Source organism: Lemur catta, chromosome X (assembly GCF_020740605.2).
Source record: "Lemur catta isolate mLemCat1 chromosome X, mLemCat1.pri, whole genome shotgun sequence".
NCBI lineage: Eukaryota > Metazoa > Chordata > Mammalia > Primates > Lemuridae > Lemur > Lemur catta.
Genome location: NC_059155.1, coordinates 62,169,961 through 62,193,903, shown reverse-complemented (window position 1 = coordinate 62,193,903; position 23,943 = coordinate 62,169,961). Strand labels below are relative to the sequence as shown.

At 39.8% G+C, this 23,943-nt stretch overlaps 1 protein-coding gene across 3 annotated transcripts in view; it reads right to left on the bottom strand.

Annotated features, from left to right (window-relative positions):
- Nucleotides 1–23,943, bottom strand: part of PIR (pirin) — an 89,637-nt gene that overhangs the window by 50,438 nt on the left and 15,256 nt on the right. For all 3 annotated transcript variants that reach the window (XM_045537760.1, XM_045537758.1, XM_045537759.1), the window contains exons 4-5: nt 12,791–12,874; nt 8,975–9,181 (exon numbers count right to left, since the gene is read on the bottom strand). In XM_045537760.1, the coding sequence (XP_045393716.1) occupies nt 8,975–9,181; nt 12,791–12,874 (291 nt within the window). The remainder of the gene's footprint in view (nt 1–8,974; nt 9,182–12,790; nt 12,875–23,943) is intronic.

The following is a 23,943-nucleotide window of genomic DNA, read 5'->3' as shown; positions in this document are numbered from 1 at the left end:
CAGTTTCCTCATCTCATTTCACTAAGCCAAGGGAATACTAAACAGCCCCTGGATCTGCAATGGATGGTGAAAAGGATTCCCTGTGGTTTTAAGACCACAACATGCTCCTCCTTTAGTAGAGCAGTTACTATCAATGATTTAGAGTCCATTTGATTTAAAAATTTGAAATGCTTGGCTATCTTAGAGTACCCACACCTGTCCACAGGAGTAGAATTCTTTTTGTAAAAACAGATTAATTGAGGCATAATTTTAAACTTCCAAAGCTTCAAGTAATCAGAATTATATCTGACACTGAATTTGCTCATCACATTTAGCATGAGTATGGTCAAATTACCCAAAAGCTATGCGATCCCAAGGATTTGTGCCTTTGTCAAAATAAAGGACAGTGTTTGCAGCATAGCTTTACATATGCCAATTCCAGTTTTTAAAATATTGACCTTCACCTCACTTATATCCACAAGATCTCAGCTTTTAATACAACATGCAAGTCTAAAGACTGCTCTTTGAAGCTGTCTTGTATTTTTTGCTGTCGTTACAAAAAAATATGTAATGTGTTCCTGAGGAAAGACTTACTATGTCCTAAAAGTATAAGCAATGACAGCAATAGAAATCACTACAATGATATGGTAAAGTGTTCACTCATCTTTATTGAAGGTGACACCTTGGCTTTTTATAGCTTTCATTATGCTCTTGGTCTAAATTTCCCTACTAATTTATAATCCTGATCCCTACGGCCAAGTATGTTTGAATGGCACAGGATGTAACTCTGGTTTAAAAGTGCACCTATCCATTCCTTATTTACTGGCAGAAGAGGGCTTGTCAACACCACTGGTATGTACTTCCTAGGTGATTGGGTCAGCAAGGACATCTTGAAAGAATAAGAACATCTGCCACCCTTTGTGCACACCAAGAATGGTATTTCAGGGGTGAGTGGGCGGCCCTGGGCAACAGCAACCTTTTGTACAGCTGATTTGAGCAGATCCTGACCGCTGTTTATCTGAACATTCCTAACTGCAAATGAAGTGCCAACTATGGCTGCCTACCACAGGACAAGTGCTTTGATGATACTGTGTACATTTCTTTGGTGTCCTCCTATTTACTAAACAAGACTAAAAGACCTAATTGTGCCCATTCTCAACACTGCATCAGAGCCAAGTTTTACATTTGTCTGTGGAATGATGTTGATCATCTGCTCAGGCTACACGGCCTGTGTCGGGCTGGTCCCATAGAATGAACTGCTTCATGGAATTTGAGATGAGACAGGACAGCAAACAGCATGATGGGGGCTTAGCCTCAACCGCTGCTATCTAAATCCCTGGGAGAGAGGGGTGCAGGAATATACATATGGTGAATGTCAGCCTTAGGCACAATCCAGGAGTAGACAAACTCGGTCTTGGATTTTTTTTCATCCCCCTATTTTGCATAATTTCCTTCCTTTTGACCTGGGGCAAATCCAGCAGTATCTGGCTACCTACACACAGCCCTCCATCTCGATCCCCAGGTGGTCACTGTGCTCTTACTGTCCCCGCTTTTTGAACGAGCCATTACAAGACACGATCCTTGTCCTTCTCTTTTCTTTCTTTCTCTCCCTCCCTCCGTCCACACAAGCAGAATTGCTTCTTCCCCCTCTGGACTATTATGGAATGGTCACACAGTGCTGTTTAGTCTTTCCTGTGCCACATCATATTTCTGATGTTTGCTGGTTTCTCTCCCCAGATAGGCTGTGAGCTTTTCTGAGGTCAGAGGTTGTCATCTTATTGACATTGTATCTCTAGGGCACTGCACAGTGTGCATACAGCAGGTGTCTAATAGGAATCATGGAGGAATGGGGCATGTAAAGTAAATGCTGTCGGTCTAAAAATCTCATGGGTTATGAAGATGGGATGGCCGCGTGGATCTGGGCAGAAGTCAAGATGGTTGTGAGCCAGGACAGCTGAAAAGGCTGCACTGGAGAGAGGGGACCTGGGTTGACCTTGGTTACTAGTAGCAAGGAGACAAAGATGGTGAAATCCTCATCTCCATTTTTCTATAATACTTTGCAATATGTTCTGTTTTCCCCTTCACCCTGTGTCAAAAAGAGACCAGGAAGCTCTCTGTCTCATGCTATCTCCTTTCCTTTCTTCCCACACCATACCCATTAAAACACACTTATTTAAGGTTCCAAAAGGGAAATTCAGCCAGAATTCACCAGGGTGACTGTGAATTTCTTAGGTGGAACTTTTTAAAGCATTTTTCATAGCATCTAAATAAACGTGAACCATAAAAGAAAAAAATCAATGGAAATAATTAGTGGAGAATGGAATTGTTATCACAATGAAAAATTATATCATTAAAAATCTTGGATTCCTAAAATGATCGAATCATATTAGGTTTCTATTAATATAAACTGCCTCAAAGAGATAATGGCCATCCATTTTTTTAAATGTCCATTTAATGTTGAATTTAACATTGAATATTACAGTATTTTCTTAGCTCTTTTCTTTTATATTTGTATCTATTTTTCTTACACTGAAAATCTCAATTCCTAAAAACATTAACAAATTGACTCATTTGTTTTACTTCATAATATACATAAAATTGTTATGAAATTATAATACCAACACTAACAACAAAACCACAGAGTGAAGTTTAAAATTTTTGTGTTTTTTTTTTTTTTTTGCCTTTAGAATATATCCCACTAAAAATGTACAGAGAGCTATGTTTAAAAGCCCTTAAAATAAATGTTTTCTCTGTGTGGTTATGTTGCTGATATCTTTATACCAATTTTTGGTTCTTCATTTATTTCTGGTTATTTTTTAAGACTTTTTCCTTTTCTGTTTTAACTTGATGTTTTAAATATGTTTTAAACATCTTTCAAAAGTAAAACTAAAAAGATATACTAAGAGAAGTCTCAGGTCCATCCTAATCCCCCCCACTCTTATCCCAAGGGGAACATTTGTTAAATATCCAGTTTTTAAATCTATCACAGAGCACTCTGATTTATAAATAAAAATAAATTAAAAGGCCTTTGGAAAGGAGAATTCCTTCCTGGGCAAGTGTTGTTTTCCCTTTGTTTGCTCTCGGGGACAGCTGGAGCCTGTTATCCCAAGCTCCCTTTGTCAGAAACCCAGTGCCCCTCACACCTCTGCGATCAGGAGAATATCTGTTATTTCCCCACCCCATCCCCCAGCTAGACCCATGAACTTGCTGGAATACTTCAAAGGCAAAAAAAAAAAAAAAAAAAAAACCATGCTCATATGTTACCTGCTTTTGTGATTTAATAGTTTTTTAAATGCTACTTTGAGAAGTTGCTCTTCTGAGCTTGGGAAGGAAAAAGCACCTCCTGTGACCAGAAGCAAACTCATGAAGGCAGGTGAGGGCAGGAGCTCTATTTAAAATGTCCCTAATATAATCAAAGAAGTCACATTTCCCCTAAAATAGGAAATGTTCTGAGTTTACTATTAATAACGTGCAAAAGTGTTCTAAGTTTACTATCCAGTATTATGATTGCCAAAAACCCACTGCCGTTTGGATGTGCTATAAAAGTATTTCCATGAAGGCCACATGAAGTATACTTTTTAATCAAATCAAGGTAAAAGGAATATGGACAAACTTATATTTTGTTGATAACGTGTTCTAAATAACATCCTGCCCCTGAAATCTCCTGGATGAAGTCAAAAGCTGGAAAATGTTGTTGGCAGCCACTTCTCTCTAGCTCTGGTACAGGAAAAAGCGTGTGTGTTCACCAACAGCCTGCCCTACCCGGAGCCCCCATCAGCTCTCCACATTGGAGGTGATCATCACAGGCTTGATCATAAATCGTGTGTCAGCCCACAACCAACACAGGCTGATTAGCAGGTAGGTTGCTTTCTGGCTGGGAGAGAATTGCCCAAGGGACTTGGGGGTCTTCCAATGCTTGTAGAGCTAAACCAAAGCAAGGGAGGGGAGATATCTGGTAGAAACGCCTAGAAAGCTGGCAAGTAGGTCTGTTATTCTAGAGATCAAGCCATGCCCTGAAAAGCCACATGGATGAAGTTAAAGCAGACAAGACGACACCTGTCTGTGGACCCCAAGGAGAACCACAAGCCTCCAAGCCTCTGGCCATCATTGCTGTCACTGCCTGAATTGAAGACATCTGCAGGGAACAATTTAGGTCTTGCAAAAACATTTCACTTTTAAAGAAAAAAATCAATCTGGTTTTTATTTCCCTACGTCCTAATCCCCTAAACAATTTAACATGTAATTTAGCTAATTTTATTGTTCTGTTAATTTTTGAGTAAGCTCATTTTAAGTTCATTTCAATCCTTCTTAATCCCTATATTGCCTGTCTTCTTACTACTTTACCTTAGTTTCTTATTCCAGCGCTTTAATGATTTCATTTACTCATTTGAAAACATTTATTGATCATCTTTTATGTATGTTTCAGGTGCTGAGAGCACAACAGTAAGTAAGAGCTGAGTGAATTACATTATAATGTAAACGTTTAAAAACATTTTAATGTTTGGCAAACTACTTTGGAAATTAAATTTTTAAAAACTTAGTTATCAGGCTGGGCGTGGTGGCTCACACCTGTAATCCTAGCACTCTGGGAGGCCGAGGTGGGCAGATTGTTTGAGCTTGGAAGTTCAAGATCAGCCTGAACAAGAGTGAGACCTGTCTCTACTAAAAAAAATAGAAAGAAATGACATGGACAACTAAAAATATATATATATAAAATGAGCCGGGCATGGTGGCGCATGCCTGTAGTCCCAGCTACTCGGGAGGTTGAGGCAGAAGGATTGCTTGAGTCCAGGAGTTTGAGGTTGCTGTGAGCTAGGCTGACGCCACGGCACTCACTCTAGCCCGGGCAACAGAGTGAGACTCTGTCTCAAAAAAAAAAAAAAAAAATTCTCATCCAATACATGAATATTGTATTCATCTGCCCATCACAAGGAAGATTGTTTTTATTCTGTCCATAGGACACACGAACACAACCCAAAGCTTTTTCATGAAAGTAAAAATAGCAACCACCTACAAAGAGATCATTCTGCACTGGTTCTTAGTACTTTACATATATTAACCAATTTAATCCTCCCAGCAACCCTCTGAGCTGGGTCATTATGATTATCTCCATTTTACAGATGAGAAAACGGAGGCCCAGCAGGCTTAAGTGACTTCTCCAGAGTGAGTCAGTGGTGGAGCTGGCCTTGAACCAAGGCCATCTGGCTCCAGATTGCCTTTCTCTGACCCCAGTGGGGCTGAGGCCTCCTCAAGGTTTGCATCTGACAATGGAATTTAGAGCAGCAAGAGGCAAGTAGAGGCGTTTTTTTGGAAAAAGAATTGTGTTCCAAAGAGAACTGGTAATAAATATTGCTGATTGGCTGACTGATAAGGATGGAATGAGGTTTGGAGAATTTCATACTCTCATGAAATAAACATGTGATTTTGACCTTCCAGAAGTGACAGAAACTATTCAAACTATCCCATTTTTATATTTTCTCCCCTTTCAGCCTTCACTTTAGACTGTGCTGTCCTGGCACAATCTTGCTCAAAATTGGCTCTGGCTCTCCAAAGACTGAATAAATGCTCATACACATACAACCTGGGAAACAGGCATATATCTACCTTTGGGAATATCAAAAAACAAGTGTTATTGCTCATAAAGGCATACAGCAACTTGCACAAAATCCCCTCACATTTTTTTGTGGATGTAGGAACTAAAAGTTCTCAAAGGTTAAATAAGATTTGTCAAAAGACGCAGAACCAAACCATTTAGCACCTTCTATAGAAGCCTAATCAAACTATTCTCAAGATGGGTAAACTGCTGCGTCTTGGATCCCACGCCCATGTGTGTTACCTGTACCACAGCATCGGCAGGCATCACCTGGGAGCCTGTTAAAAATGCAGAATCTCAGATCCCACTCCAGACCTGCCGAATCAGAATCTGCATTTTATCAAGACCCGTGGGTAATCCACATAAATATGAAAGTTGGAGAAGCACTGGAATGAATGGTCACTAATTCCACTTCCACTCTTTACTAACTCCAACTAGATATTTTAGTTGCAGTGAGGGGAGTTGTTGTTGATTCTATATTGGTTATAAATACATCAATCTCTTGAAAGGCATATTCTCAGCCTCACCTCATAATTTAACTTCAAATTATCTTCCTGATGCAAAACAATCTTCAGATCGTTTTTATGGTAGAGCTATACATTTTAAGACCCAGTCATTCCTTGGTGAGCAGATATTAAGGCTTCAGATGTGCAAAACTATGTGTCTCATGAGACCTACACAGAAATGGCCAATCGCCCCCCATCTTTATAATGACTCATACTAGTGTCCTTTCTTCAGGACAGGTTAATTACCTTCCCAAATTGCAGCAAATCCCTTTAGCATAGACTACAGATGTATGTCCCAGTCCAGCTCCTGCTTCTGCTTGAGTTACCACGAAGTAATCAAAATAATAATAACAGCTATCACTTATGTGGTGTTTACAATGTGTCTGGTGTTATTCTGAGAGCTTAATGTATAAAAAAAGTCACTTAATCCTCGCAGAAACCCTATTTTATGGATGAGGAAACTGAGGCACAGAGAGGTCAAGTGGCTTGCCCAAGGCCACACAGCCAGTTCACAGTAGGGATTCTAACCCAGGCAGTCTGTCTCCAGAGTCCATGCCAGTAACCACGGCACCTCGTTGCCTTTCGAAATCCAAATTAATGCTGCCCAAAGTTCCAAGAGGCCTTATTATTAAAATACTCTCATAATAATGATTTATCATTGACTTAGGAGAATATGATTCACTTCAGAGTTTTTACTTGACAAAAAGATATAATAGAAGCTTGCAGCTACAAGACATTATTTTACAAACTTAAAACATTACCTCAGGTCTCTACTCCTTGGTTGTGATTGCAAGACCACATGGTCTGCTGCTTAAAAGTGCTTTAAAATATCCTGATTGTACCTGGAACCAGCTCCAACCTTAAAATTGCCTTATGTTTTCTATAAATGAGAAGCAGTTGTAAACTCTAAGGATTCACTATATTGCTGGCTTTGCTTATCTATTAAATCACTCGTCTGATTTCTCTTTTTAGCTCCTGACAGCTCAACAATTTTTCTAAATGAAATCTTATGGACAATTTCAAATATGCAACTGTGCAAAGTCTCGTGTTCTCGTGGAAGTGGAGGGGGGACCTCCTGACCTCACTATTCACGTGGCTCAATATCCCCTGAAGGCATGTCCCCAGAACCCTAGCGTCCTGGAAACACGGAATGAAAAACACCATGTGAGACAGAGTGAGCAGCTTCACATCTGCATTAATTCAGCTCCCCTTAGACCTCTCTGCCTGATACTACACCCAACCACATCCTTTGGCCTCACACCAGGAAGACCTCACAGGATCTTAACTCTCCTCTGCAGAGCTGAAGGGAAGTCAACTCTTCACAAACAGATGAAAAAGGGCACTCGCTGCCCAGTGCTTGGTGAAATAGAAATGGCTCGCAGGAACACAACAGAGGTTTGTTTCCAACAGCAAAATAAGCAATAGGCCTGCAAGGGGTGTGGGCAGCAGTCAGATATGCTTAATAGGGAGCACTCTTTGATTTTTTTTCCTTCAATTACTTGTGTTTGCATTAGAAACACAAAGCAAAATAATACATACGCCTAGGCAGGTATAGGTAAAGAACTGTGGTTATAGTGCAGGAAATACAAAAACCGTAATTCCCAACCAATAGTCATGACCCCTCTGTTAACTATGCAATGCATTCCATTGAGTGGCTGGTTAGTAGTCACTGCCAAGCCCTTATCCCTGGGGATGCACATTAAAAAATTAAAATTTACTAAGTTAGTATTTAAAATAATTTTAAGTGCTGGCTGACCACTGGGAGAATGGCAAAGTAGCCCCCAATATCTTAATGCTCTCAATGCCAGGTGCCATGTGCGGTACTTGATGTCAAGGCCCCAATTGGATCCTCTCGGATCCCTTTTAACCATTTCTGTGCCTGTACCCCAAAGCTGATGGCCATAACCAATGACTGTGGGTGAGGAAACATGAAAGCCCAGATCCCTTGCCCACAGTGGGTTGGGACAACTCCAAAGCATACTGATCCTCCCCAGTCCCCTGCAGGATCAAGCAGAAGCCACTCTTCTGGACTTTGCCTGATATGGCACCCTTGCTTGGCTTCCTCCCCTACCTTGTCCTGGTTACTTACTTTTTCCCAGGAGCACTTCCTTAAAAATCACTTACATAGGAATCCTCATCTCAGGATCTGATTCTAGGAAACCCCACCTAAGAGAGCACACTACCCAGCTCACCATTGCCTCAAACTGGTTGGTGTGAGGAATCTTAGCCTCTCCAGGAGCAGTTCTGGTGCACAATTAACACAGTACTTGCCACACCCCTTTCCTCCCAGAAATACGTCCATAATCTTTAGCCTAAGTTTATCTTATTTGATCAAAAAGGTAGGACCCTTAACCTAAACAGTACAAAGTCTCAGAAGAATGTATAGGGCATGTTGTATATGGGTTAAATAAATAATGGTCAAGTTAATTGTTAAAAATAAACTTTCAATAATGTAGTAGTGTGTTTCCCTTACTAAGTTGGGCAAAAGTAATTTACATAATTCTTTATGAAGTGCCATTGGTCTTGCTTTTTGATTTTTTTTAAAGATTATGATCTTGCAGTACCAAGGAGCCATAATTGAAAGCATAAAATTGCACTATAAGTGAAAGGAATTGGGCTAAATCAGCACACATATTAAGACGTATCTTGAAAATCACTTTTTGACTAAATTCTTTATATAAGCTTGCTTCCTTATAATTTTCCTAACTTTATGGGTTTTCATGCAGCAGAAAAATTTCTGGGTTCCTTAGGTTTCACTTATTCTGATACCTATGAAGCAAGTCCAACCCAGAGGATGTGAATTATGATAAAACCAATGAGAATTGATGACCCAGAAGGGGCCAGCCTTATGTCACTGCCGACCTCAGGTTTCATAGACACACATAGCATGGCTTACCTTTATTCCCATGGCTTCTCCAGAAATGACAGCAATTGTCACACCATCTTTACTGGGTTTAGGGATCTCTTCATTTTTCAGTTCCTGGTACTGAGGTTCCACCATCTTCTCTGAGCTCCTCAAATTAACCCACAGTTGTAGGCCATGGGCTGGTTCCTCTGAGCAAGGCATTTCAGCGTGCAGGATGCCCCGGCCTGCAGTCATCCACTGCAAACACCAAAACAACAAGAAGGAAAGCTAACTATGCTCCCAACAAGTCTGCAGGTGGAACAATTACCACACTGTCGCTAAGTAAGGCATTGTACAGGTGTCTCTGTCAGAGTCCCTGGGCATCCAGAGGAATAACAAACATCAATGACAATTGCTGGAGCCCTTTCTGGTTTTCCAAATGCTTCCTATGCTTCCTCATTTGAAATCAATGCATCAGAACTGGAATTCCTACAAATGGAAGAATACTCACTTTGATATCCCTGAGTCTTAGATTGAGCTTTAAGATGGAGAGTTGCAGGCAGATTTAAGAAAAGCAGGATTAGGCAGGGGAAGAAGCCAACCAGCAGTGCAGTTACAACAGAGGCCTTAGCCAATCCTAAGTGGAGTTCGCATGAACCTTCAGAATTGCCCCAACTTGAGGCAAGGTGGCCAAGTTTTTATACCTCCACATCAGCAAGCCATTCACTGCGGGCATTCCCAAGTGGAAAGCACAACTTTGGGAGAGGCAATTCCCTGCTGCCGAGGGCAGGTCCCAGGGAGGGATGCAGCTGTGAGCCTCAGCAGCCGGTATTCGCAGCAGCTGGAGGACACATGTGTGGGCCTAAATACACCATTGGAGACCCCAGTATCCACTACACTGTAGATGGCTGACTTGCCTCTCTGCTTACTCAATTCCGGTAATGGAGTCCTCACTACTTGGAGAAACGATTATTGCCTCCAGCATTGTATATATTCTTCAAGTGTTTGTCTATTTCTTTATTATTTATTTTTATTTATTGATTGATTGATTGATTGATTGATTGAGACAGAGTCTGGCTCTGTTGCCCAGCTAGAGTGCCGTGGCATCAGCCCAGCTCACAGCAACCTCAAACTCCTGGGCTCAAGCAATCCTTCTGCCTCAGCCTCCCGAGTAGCTGGGACTACAGGCATGCGCCACCATGCCCAGCTAATTTTTTCTATATATATATTTTTTAGCTGTCCAAATCATTTCTTTCTATTTTTAGTAGAGATGGGGTCTCGCTCTTGCTCAGGCTGGTCTTGAACTCCTGACCTCGAGCGATCCTCCTGCCTCAGCCTCCCAGAGTGCTAGGATTACAGGCGTGAGCCACTGCACCCAGCTGTGTATTTATTTATTAAGAGCATAGTTGGGGGCCAGTCCTGGATACTAATCTCAGAATCTGGGAACGAAGGGATGGATCATGTTATATGTGTTTCCTGCCTGTCTTAGCTTGGGTTCTCTCACAGAAGATCCTGAGTCAAGGACTTATGTGCGGGTAGTTTATTTGGAAAGTGATGCTGAAAGCACAAGTGAGCAAGTAGGTAAGAGTGAGACAGGCAAGGGAGAAAGCCGAAGAGGAGTGTGAATGAGCAGATTACATCTGTGAACACCTGGGGCTCAATGCCACCGGGAACCACGTAGATGCACTTTAGAATCGTTGCATGGAGGAGAGAGGAAGCGAGGGTATTGAGACTCTGATTCCCACCCCTCACTGCGCAGAAGTTCCCTCAGGAGTGTTAAATCCCCAGCACATGGGCTGGATAAAGCCCTCAGGCAGAGTAGCAGCACTTGAGATGGGCTGCTGTGTGCACACATGGGAACCATCACCGCCTGAACTCGAAAGTGGCCCAAGGGGCTAGGAGGCAGGCTACCAGCAGCATCTTCCACACAGCGCTTGGGGGGAGAAAAATCCTTAAACGAACAATTACACAAATAATTCTTGCCCTTACAATTGTGCTTGGTGCTGTGAACAATAACAGGGTTCTGTAAGCACGTGAAGTAGCCTGCCCCGTTCAAGGCAGCTTACCTGAGGGTGCAGTCTTCAGGCTGAGATCCAAACAAGGAGTAAGAACGGACCAGGGGAAGGGAAGAGGATTCAGTGCAAGGGCAACAACAGCATGTAACAAAACGCTTTGAGACAAGAATGAGCCTTACTAGTTCAAAGATCAGAAAGAAGGTCAATGCATATTTTGGAGATTTCCTTCTTTTGTTAAGTCTAAATAGATTTCCCTCTCTCTTCTATTTGAAAAGGTTTGTTAAACCTTCTGATGTAGGGGTTGGCAAACTATAGCCTAAGGGCCCAGTGCAGCTTGCCACCTGTTTTTGTAAAGGTTTTCTGGCACACACATGCCCATTCACTAGTGTACTGTCTGTGGCTGCTCTGATGATACAATGACAGGGTTGAGAGTTGCAACAGAGAACACATGGCCCCCAAAGCCTATTTGGCCACTAGAGAAAAAAATGTGCTGACCCTGCTGTAATACAATATAAGGTAGATCTAAACACCCTCTCATGCTACATTTCTTCTGTCTGGTGACAGCTAGCTACTGGAGTCCTTCAAAGACATCCTCCAATTTTTAAGCATTTTCTGATTCCATTAAGAGTTTTCTTCATATTTTAAATACCTTTCTTATCCTTTTTAGATATAAGCTGGTTTGGCAATATCTTTCTTAAAATGGCCTACCTATTGGATTTGGAGGCCCACCCATTTATTAGCTCTGAGGCCATGGGCATCCTTTTTTAAAAACATCTTTAAATCCCCATTCCCTAGTTTTTAAAATGAGATAAAAATAGTACTTATCTCAAAGAGATCATGTATATGAAAATGCTGAATAAACTGAAAGGCACTATGCAATCATCATCCTAATCAAACGTGAAATTATAATGATAGAAGAAGTGTTGACCGGCACCTCACATGGATGGCTGCTGAGGCAGCTGGATGGTGGGGATGGCAGAAGTCGCCACTAACTACCGAGATCAGGACACCTCTAGTCATCATATCTACCCTTTTAGGCAGTCTCCATTTCATGTTGTGCTCCAGTGAGAGATTACTGTTGACTTTTCACCATGATTCTTTATCCTTTTGCTTTTCTGTCTTTAAATTCAATGAACATGAGTTCACTGAAATAACATGATTCAAATATGTGCATTTATCATTCCACTGCATATGTGTGTGTATATATGTATGTGTGTGTGCATGTGTATGTATAAAATCCCAGAAAAGTACTTGATATAGAGTTCAGACTTACAAAACTGGAAAAGATGACCCAAACATTTTGGGGGATTTTAGTTGTAACACGTGTCAGACAAAACTAAAGTGGTGGAAGTGTTTGGGTCATTGTCTTAAGTGAAAACACCTAACCCTGCAAAGGAGTTGGAAGACAAATAGTAAACTGTCTCAAATGCAGCAGAGAAGTCTAGAAAGAAGAGAATGAGACACTCACTGAATTTGCCAATTGGGACATCACAAGTGATCATTAGCTGAATAGCTTCAGTAAAGGTTTGGAAGGGGTGTGCTGAGAAGCTAACCCTAATTCAGTAAGTGGGGGACAAAATGCAAGATGAGAAAGTTGAGACAGTCATCCTTGGTTACTCTTTTGAGAAATGTAAGAAGACTAGATGGAAACTAAAAAGTGAAGGGTTGAGGAAAACGTGAGAGGAATACAAGAGACCTGTGCAGGTTCCCAGGTTGAGTGGAAGGATCTGTAGAAAAGGAAAGGTCAAGGACATAATGGAGAAAGGGTAGAAAGGGTGAGTGTACTAGAATTGGGACCAAGCATGCACACTCAAACACTAAACCACCAGCAATTCCTTGTCCTTGGCCATACCTGCAGGTCTCCTGGGTTCATTTTACCAACGTGTCCACAGAAGTCTTCATGCGCCATGCTGCCCCCTTCCAGGAGGTAAGATACCTTGAAAAAAACAAACAAAAAATAGGTCCTTTGCCCATTTTTTAATTGGGTTATTTGGGGGGGTTGTTGTTGTTGTTATTAACTTATATGACTTCCTCGTATATTTTGGATATTAACCTCCGATTGGATAATATAGTTTGCAAATATTTTTTCCCATTCTGTGGGTTACCTCTACATTTAAAAAATGGGCAAAGGACCTGAATAGACATTTTTCCAAGGAAGACATATAAATGGCCAACAAGTATATGAAAAGATGTTCAACATGAATAAGTTCTGGAGACCCAATGTTCAGTATGGTGACTAAAGTTAATAATAATCTATACTTGAAACTTGCTGAGAGAGGAAATCTTCAGTATTCTCACCAGACACACAAACACAGGTAACAATGTGAGGTGAAGAATATGTTAATTAGTTAATATGTTAATTGATTCCACAATGTGTACTTATATTAAAACATCATGTTGTCCACCTTGAATATATACAATTTTTACTTGTCAATTATATCTATTTGTCATTGTCCTTTGGCTTTTCTGTCTTTAAGCTTCACGTTCATTGAAACAATACAGGTAGAAAAAAAGAAAACGTATGTATTGGGTAGCTGTGAAGAGTTGTTCGTTTTTTCCACAGAAGGTTTGTTGAGGAAAGTGTCAGGAGCAACTAAGACAGTAGAGCAGGCTGAGGGAATGAATCTCAGTGACAGGGCCATACTAACTCACATGACGTTTTCAAGAGAATTCCAAATAGGTGCCCCTTCCTCCCAGCAGATGCAGCCCTGAGCATGCCAGAGTTCACAGCTGGGTGAAAGGAGCCCCCCACTGATCCCCCCAGCCTCGCAGAATGATGGGCCTGCTGTGGTAGGCCCTGTGGCTCAGGGTGAAAGAGAGACAGCCCCTGTCAAAACAGCAGGGGCCCTGTTTCCACAGGTGTGTGTGGGAAGACATACCTCAGGTCTCCACACCTTCCCCAAAAAAGCCGATCAGGAAATCCAAATAAAACGTATTTCTGGAACCAGGCACACAAACTCACTAGGTGCTCAATGAATGTTTATGAAATATCTCAAATATTTAATTCAGAAATTAAAGTCAACTTTTCCAGGGGCACATCCATACTAAATCTAAAAGTGGAAAGAAATTCTGTGCTGTCCAGTAGAGAAACCACTAGCCATGTGTGGCTGTTTAAGTTTAAATTAATTAAAATTACAGAAAATTAAAAATTTAGCACCTCAGTTGCACCCACTACATTTTGAGTGCTCAAAAGCCCCATGTGGCTAATGACATTGGATAACACAGATTATAAACTATTTCCATTTTCACAGAAAGTTCTATCTGACAGCACGGATCTAGATAAAATGAATTTGAAAATCAGCAGTCAGCTATGGTAGGCATTTTGTGTGGACAGAAACACTTTCCCAGGATGTTTTGCAATCACAGTACCTCTTGGTAGAATGAGACGTGCACCAAGTCTTAAAAGCAGAAGAAATCTGATCCCTTATTTCATTATTCTACTAAAAGGAAAAATCAAGCAACTCTAAAATTCTCATTTTAAGGCTATTGTGATTACTCTAGCAAACAAATATTAAAAAGATACCAAGTACATAGCAAGAATTTTAAATTGTCTCAGGGACATGGTAACATTGTTATTTGAAATATACAATTTAACACTTAAAGCTTTAAATGTGTATATGTCAAAATACAGGCTCTTTTTGTGTAATCTATTTGTATTCTACAATCCATTTTGCTCACTTTGTACACATTTGTGAAATTCATCTGTTAACTCCTACAAGAAATACCAATCAGCCTAAACAGTTCCGAAAGGTGTATGTAAAACCATGTTTATCTGCAAACCACGTATGGCTCCCCACCTCAGGCTTAAGGGCAACAAGTTCTAACATTTACACTATTGGATACACTTTTTGCACATTGGCTATCTCAATGTATTCTTTAAAGCTTAGTGTGTTTATACTTTTTAGTCTTAAAAATTTCACTTCAAAATTTTATTGACCATTATTAAATGAATGAACCAGAAAATGCAGTCTGTGATTAAATCCCAACATCTCTTATATTTATGTAGCCAGACCTAATTTTTACTCAAATATATTCAACCAAATAATATGCCTACATGATGAGTGCGTTGCGCACCGTATGGGGAATGTCCATGCTTGAAGGTGCTGACTCGGGGAGGTGGGGGGTGGGGGGCGAGGGGATGGAGGTATGACTATACGGTGAGTGCCAGGTGCACTGTCTGGGGAATGGACACGCTTGAGGCTCTGACTCAGGGGGATGGGCGGGACATGGGCAATATATATAACCTGAACTTTTGTACCCCCATAATAAGCTGAAATTAAAAAAAAAACAATTTAAATCAGCATTTTAAAGTAAATAGTGCTTTTATCGACAAATCCCTAAAACCACCAAAAGAAACAGTGAAAATATTAAAATATTTAAAGAAAGTAAAACAACAATAATATGCCCAAGAGGTAAGAGAAAATATTTATAAAGTTCTCAGCATATACATCAGATAACAAAATTTACAAAAACAAAATGATTTCCTCCCCCATACAAGAACTCATCAAATATGTCAAGGCCAGATTGTTTTTGTAGTCTATGTTTTCGCTTTACCATCAGATATATAAAGTAGAGCTAACTAGTCTTTTTCTAATATGAAAATTCGAAAAGTTGTTTTATAAATTATAAATGTCAATGGTTATTTATCATTTTCCCTCTGCATTTGTGTATTTGGGAAATAATCGTAAGATATCAATTCACAGATATGAAACATATGATATAGTAATTTTTAAATAATAAATTAAGAAGGTAAGTTCACCAATAACAATCATTTATTTTGTATTTGTTCAATACAATTTATTAATGTATTGAACAAAATATTCACTGAAGTCCTACAATGTCTTAATACCATGTTGAGAGATTCAAAAAACAGTGGAAAAGACAGATACAGTAACTGTCTTCAGGGAGCTTATATTCTCACGGGGAAGAAAGACAGTAAGTGGGATTGGTAGATTTGAAAGAAGAAATGGAGTTTGCAGAGTCAAGCCCCCGCTCCTTTCTCTTGGGATTCAGCCTGCCCACAGAAAGCAAGTGTCCTCTTTGCTCTTTGCCCCTGTGTCTCACCGCATGGTGTTGGTCTGCAGGGGTCCAGCATAGCTGGTGAGATCTAAATCTACCTAATTTTCAGGCGCAGTATCCAGAAGGCCACCTGCCTGCAGATATAAGCCACCTTCTCCAATATCAGCTTAATCAGCAATAAACATATTTTTGTATGCTATCTTTCTTACTCTTTTATCTTCACAATTGGCTGAGAATTCAGGCTGGGAAAACAGGCCATTATTTACTATGCCTTCTAATACTCAAATTAAAGGCAATAAAAGACCTGCTACCATCATGCTGTTGAAGTTTTATATTGTAGCCTTATATAATAATAAACCCTTCTCTTCTTCAGTGAATTTTATCAGATGCCAGTTCTTGAAACCAAATATTTATCAGGCACTTACTATAGTACAAATTAGGACTGGCTGACATGAGGACTCCCTGTTTCATCCTGCAGAACAGTGTCGTTGAGGTACACTGGGTACAGAACCTTCACCCCAACAGGTGCAGCCAGATGGCTACAGAAATTAGAGATTCTAGGTTTGAAGTCTAAACCCCCAGCTGGGAACGTGCTATGGTAATGGTGACAGTACAACATAGGCACAAGAACAGAGACCCATTTGTATGGGCAATTAATATATGATAACAGCAATTTCAAATCAATGTAGCAAAGATGCACTTTCCAATAAATGACATTGGAACAATTAACTGACCCCATGAGAAAAGAGAGTAAGGCCCCAGTATATATAAAATGTGTTCCGAATGGATGGAGGATTTAAATGCAAATAATACACTTCTAAGATTTAAATCTAAGGAGGCAAAAAAATACAAAATGTCTGCACAAATCTATTCTTTGCAATGTTTATTATAATAGTATAAGACAGGGACAATCTAGATGATGGGTTAATAAGGAACTTTTAACTAAATTATAGTAGAGCCGTGTAAGAGAATACTATGCAACTGTTAAAAAGTGATGTAGATCTTTATTTATTGACACAGGATAATGAAATATTATTTCATTGAAAAAGCAGGTTACAGAACAGCAATTCTATTTAAAGGAGTCAAATGAAACAATGCATTTAAATAGGCTCATTTAAATAAATTTGTATCCAGTCGTGTTAGTATGCATGGAGGTGCCCAGATGAACACACATCAAAATGTGAACAGTGGTCATCTCCAGATGGTAGAATTGCAGGTGTGTTTTATTACCTTCTTTCCATTTCTCTGATAGTTTGAATTTTCTGCAATCAGTAATTTGCTTTCTTATAATTGAAATGACATTTTTATTTTGGAAAAAACTAAGATGCTGCTGCTAATCAGTGGATGAAAATAAATGATATGCTTTATTCTACATAGACACTGGTGAATATCTGTTCCCTGCTTAGGTGAACGGGGCAGTGAGACGTGAGAGGAAACACTAAGACTCAGAATAACTCCATACTACATGTGAGGACAATGTAGCTCCAATTATAACATGTGTTACTGGGTGGAAAAGACCTGTAATTTCTACAGCGGGCATGCACGTCAGAATAGGAACAAAGCACTTAGTATCCAATACAAAGCTTAAATATTTAAGGGGAAAAATTAAAAGCTTCCAACTTTTAAACAACCAGCCAAACTATAAGGAGTGGTGTCTAGAATCGCTTTTCTTGTCCTGCTACACATGCATTTTTAATTAAAATAATTGCATAAGAAAGGCAATTCCATTCTGTTTGGGCCGAAGTTCCCCTTCGAGTTCTCAAAGAAATCCCTTTCAAATCATATGCTTTTCCATCCCCAAATATTTTTCAATTATCCAAGCCTAAGGGCTTTTGAGTTGCTAACCATCTAAAAATGTCAGGCAACTTTAAAAAGTAAATTGTGGTGAGCATGACTCATTTCAGGATGAAAATTTAAGAGAACACCAAGAGACAGTGTTTTTGTCAGATTTGATTATAGGTAGCAATTTCAACACTGTTTTTTAAAAGATGGAGAAGATTGTTATCCCCTTTTTTCCTCTACCTTTGCAGTGTGGACATCCTCTTTTCCCAGGTAATACAAGAATAAACCTCATTTCTTCCATTCTAAATACTATAAAGTCTGGTCAATGAAGTTTTACTGAATGCATAATGACTACCTTTTACTATTTAAAGCAAAAAGCATACTTTCAGCCTTTGGGGAGAAAGGTCATAAATAAAGGAAGCCACTTACCTTTTATTTACTATAATCTTCTATTTTATTTATGTTATTTATTTATGTTATTTATTTATTTATTTATTTATGCTAAGTGCTGTAAATGCTAGACTGGTGACTTACATATAAATTAATGTCTGGAGAGGATTTTTTTTTTTAAAAGCTGAAGCAGTGCTTCTGGGAGTTGACACAATCCAGATTTTTTAGGGCATTACATAATCACAAACACCTGGAGAATTGCCGTGGGTGGTTGACGAATTGTGAGTGTTATGTTTAAACTCAAGAGTTGCATGTGTCTAATTAAGTAAGAAATTTGTAATCTGAAACAGGTGTTTTCTCAAAGCACTTGACGTGCTTCTTGGTCCTGCTTCCTCTGTCCTCCTTCTAGTCCATCCCACAGGGCTTTACTAAATATTTGTGCTTCCTTGTCGGTTTTTATTTCTTCATGTGTTTGTGTTTTGGGGGGAGAAGGATACAAACACACAACAATGATGAAAGAAAAGTGTCAACTGCCATGTAAAATTTAGGAAAAGTGTACCTGAAAGAACTATAAATTAATTCTGCAGAATCAACACAAGAGATAACATAGTTTGTTGTTTCAGGCTGGTAGAAGGCGGAGTGTGAGCACTTCATTCAGTGTTTGGGAATAAGATGCAAGATCTGTTTATATTATATATAAAGTTTATATTATAAGGAAAACTATGTTTTCCTTTCATTTCCACTCGCCCTAAAATGGTAGTTTTTATTCCTACTACTAGCTGGTTAGGAAAAAGAGAAAAACAAAACAAAAACATGAGTGAGATCACCCCCGACAAGAGATGCCAGCACGGAACATATTGCATAATAGAAGCTGCTAACTAGTCTTCAAGGATACAACATTATGTTTGAATACATACCATTAAGGACCCATGTTATTTTACAAAAATATTCTAATGACTTGAGGAGAAAACTTGAAAATCACCCCATTAAATTGACTCACCCAATCCCAACCCCACATACACACCTTCACAAGCACCAAAAGGTGATTTTAACAAAAAGGAAAAGATAAACAACAAGGTTCAGGTATTTGGCCAACGGGCAAATCCAAGTATTTTAAAGCTCTGTCAGGTCCTGCCTTGACATTTCCCTGCCACCACCCTGCAGAGTTCACTATGGGATAGTATAGTATATAATTATTTAGTTATTCATTTATTGTCTGTCTTCACTAAGAGAATGTAACCCCCCTGAAGGCAGGGACTTGTTTCTTTTACTCATCTACAACAATGCCTAGTATACAACTGGCACTAAAGATTTGTTGAATGGATGAATGAATAGCATCTTGTATTTGTATAGCATTTCAGCATTTACAAAGCATGTGATCCTGGGAATATATTATTTACCTACATATTATTGATAAAAATATCATGGCTTAGTGGGATTAAGGTTACACTGTTAATAACAGCATTTTCTGTCTCTGAGAATAAAACTATCTTCACCCTCCCATACTGCCTTACAAATGCCGACGCCATATTGGCAGATGTGTTGTGTGCACAGTGCTTGCCTCAGAGGAGAGATCTAATGGGAGTTGCAACAGCAGCCAGCACTGCAGGGGTTTCACATGGGTAACAGGAGGACTTGGCCAGCTTCCAGGGCTTCAGGAGAACTGGCTTGGCTATCTCAGGGTCCCAGTGCTATTGTATGCAAATCTGAAAATAGGCTTCCAGATTCCCTGCCAAGGGAAGAGAATTGATGGACTGATCCGGCTTCAGAGTCCCAAGATGAGGTTGTCATGGGATCTTTCTTTGGTATGGATGTTTCAAGGTGAATGCCAGGCACACTGTCTGGAGAATGGACACGCTTGAGGCTCTGACTCAGGGGGATGGGTGGGACACGGACAATGTATATAACCTGAACTTTTGTACCCCCATGAAGAGCTGAAATAAAAAAAAAAAAAGAGTTCTACCCAACAATGTCTCACTACAAAGAAAGGAATAACTGACTTATTTTCCTCTTATTTTTTATGTTTTTCCCATTCTCAAAAGTCTCCCAAACCTACTCACTTTCCTTTCACTCTGATTAAAATTTCTGACATGCACATTAAGGTTCTGTAATGATCATATTGCCCCACCTAACTACTCAGGTGAACTGAATTACAGACTCCCTTAGAACCTTCTGGCTGCTTCTAGAGCCTTGGGGCCAGAAAAGGCCCCTTCCTCTTCAAACCCAGATCAGGATTCAACCTTTTGGGGAATCTCTTCAGACAAATTCCCCCTGAGTCCCAGTGTAATCAGGAGCCCAACTTCTTAACTGGTACCTACATCCGGTAAAATTGTGCTCAAGGTATTCGCTTCCACTGTTTTATTTTCTATGTTATAGTGAAGGGGCCTCTAGGGAATGAATGGTTTGCCAACTTCTATGACTACCCAAATTTCCACAAATGAAAGTGTTCTATCTGCATCTAGGGGAGAAAGTGGATTGTTAGAACTATTGTTGCTTAAGAGAGCCCTCTGCTGACCCAAATGATGTGTACTCACTATTTTTCTACAATCAGTCCTCACCAAACCAGGTACACGTCTTGCCAACAGATCCACTGATTACTAAATATGTCTTATAGCACACGAATGGTGTCTCTGCTTAAAGACTGTGTGGCAGCTAGTCATTAAAGGATCAGCTACACTGCAGCACAGGGGTAAGTTATTCTGCTCAGCACAGTCTCCATGTAAAAGTTGTCAAGGCAGATGCTTAAGAATGAAGTGCCTGAAAAGGCTCCTTTGCACATATGGTCCTGGGCAGGTTCAAGGCTCACATGGCCCTTACAGAGGGGTAGCTTTGAGGGACTCATGTCAATTTTCCTTTTGTTTTAATATTTTGTTATGAGGCTTAGAGGTAATACATAAACATATGAACCTTCTCATAAAATGGTAGTTAATATTGTTACATGGAAAATTTCCCTTGGGCTTAATCCTGTGTGGTCAGACTTTTAAAGTCTATTGATCAACACTCATCTGCACACATAGAAGTAACATTCATCAAGTGCTGGGCAGGTGAGGGGGGAGGAGGGGATGGGTAAATTCACACCTAATGGGTGCGGTGTGCACCGTCTGGGGGATGGACATGCTTGAAGCTCTGACTTGGGCACGGCAAAGGCGATATATGTAACCTAAACATTTGTACCCCCGTAATACACTGAAATAAAAAAATAAAATACAATAAAATAAAAGTCTATTGAATGGATAACTTTGAAGTGGCTTTGCTAATAGTGCTGAAGATTTGCATGAAGCTTTTTATTATGTGATGATCTATGTTAATTTATTTTGGACTTGAAAAGTCTCACTTGAAAAGCATTATCCTATATGTGGTGACATAAAATAATGTTTTAATGACTGGCTTATAGTCTTTATTACATCCCCTCCACCCCCTGCAGATTTTCCTGCTTAAGAACTCTAGGAATGCAGCCTGTAAGACATGAATGGTTTTTGTTTATAATTATAATGTGTGGTGGATGGGGAAATGTGTTGGGAATTTATCTGGACTACTTTCAAAGAATATTTCAGTTAAACTGCTACTTTCCCTCATATGACCAACTCTTGCTGACACAGAACAGGGTTTAAGTCTTTCCTATGGGAACTGTTCTGTGAACTAAGATGTTGAGCAGCATCCCTGGCCTCTCCCCACTAGATGGCAGTAGCACCCCTCAGTTGTGACAACCAGCAATGACTGCAGAAATTGCCAAGCGACCCAGCTGGGCAAAATCACCCCCATCTGAGAACCATTAACATAGACAGTACTCTACAAAAAGCCCAACTTCTAGGCTAAAGATGGGTCTACTTTAACACAATTGTGTTAACTTGAGAGTTTCAGGATGTCAACTATTAGCCATTCGTCCATAACTAGTGATTAAGCTTGGACTTTGAAGGCCTTCCCCGATAATGGCCCAACCTACAGCTTTAGATCCCGTCACATCCCCCATCTCCACCCTTACACATCCAATGTTTAAGCCCGACTAGACCACTCACTGTTTCTACCGTATCCCCATACCATGCCCTTCTGCTTTACCTCCACTGTCCAGAGCCAAATCTCACTTATTCCTTATGGTCCTACTAAATGGCCAAATATTCCCTGAAACCCTCCCAGGACTTTCTGTTAGAAGAGATAGATTCTCCCTCAGAACGTGAAACTTCTTCAACTGGACCTCTCTCATTCCTCCTTAATCATTTTCTAACTTTCGTGCAAACTCAAAGTCCTCGGCCTCCACTTCTAAATTCAGGTGTGCACTCACTGTTTTAATTTCCTTTTGCCTAGAAAATATGTTGTGGAGGAGAAAGTTATCCTTTTGATTTGAGGCACTCTTTTAAATTTGGTGGAACCCTCTAATGGTGCACAGATCACCCTGCCCACTACAACACTGGCATATATTATTAGTTTATCCGGCTGACTGGAATAGAACATAAACAAGATCCATTTTATCTAGAGAGGACAAACCCAGGTGGGAAACTTCAGCAAGCGATCCTGGAGAGCAAGTCACCATCAAGACCCTCACTGTCCATGATAGCAGGGTTTACCTTTAAATACGGACTGGTATGTGAAGAAGGAATTTTGAAAACATCAGTTTCTTTTTTTTTCCTTTTTATTTCAGCATATTATGGGGTTACAAAAGTTTAGGTTATGTATATTTCCCTTGCCCCCCCACCCCCTTGAGTCAGAGCTTCAAGCGTGTCCATCCCCCAGACAGTGCGCATTGCACTCATTATGTATGTATACACCCATCCCCCCCCATATCTGCCCGACACCCAATTGGTGTTATTCCCAAATGTGCACTTAGGTGATGATCAGGGAAACCAATTTGATGATGAGAACATGTGGTGCTTATTTTTCCATTCTTGGGATACATTAACAAATAGAGTTCAAAATTCTAAAGGTACAGAGAAAAAGAGAGTTAAAATGGAAATTAACAATCTTGCCCATCCTTCTTCCTCATCACCCTGTAACCTTCCCTAGAAGTAGTGTTACCAGTTTCTTGAGTGTTTTTTCCGAGACAACCCAGGCATTCCCAAGAATAAAGGTGTGAGTGGAAACAACCCAATGGATGAATAGATAAACAAAATGTGATCTATCCATACAATAGAATATTATTCAGCTATAAAAAGGGATGAAGTACTGATACATGCTACAACACAACACGGATGAATCCAAGTAAGTGAAAGAATCTAAACACAAAAGACCACAATATCATATGATTCCTTTTATATGAAATGTTCAGAATAGACAAATCCAGAGAGACAGAAAATTTGGTTAACTAGGGGCTGGAAGAAGGGGAAATGGGAAGTGACTGAAAATGGGTATGGGTTTACTTTTGGGGGTGATGAAAATGTTCTGGAATCAATAGTGAAGGTTGTACAATCTTATGAATATACTAAAAACCAGTATTTTTTAAAAAGCTTGGTGAATATACATTTGTATCTGTTATGTGTTCGTTTTGTCTCTAAGCACCATCTTCTTTTGGTACCATAACATGTATTTTTAAATTTTATTTTCTTTGCATCAGTATAGTCTATGGAAGTAACCATTCATTAAAATAGTCCATCTTTCCCATAATAAAATTGTTAATAAATCATTAAAAAGAATAAATATATAGTGTTTGCTTTTAATACAAATCCTACACTATGCCACAATTCTGCTCTTGCCTCTGTCACTTTCCAAATATCATGTATCTATCTTAGAACATATTAAGCTGTATCATTTTTCTTCAGGGCTGTGTGGTAAGCCATTGTATCAGAAACGTGTATTTAAAAACTACTGGTTCTCAACCAAGGG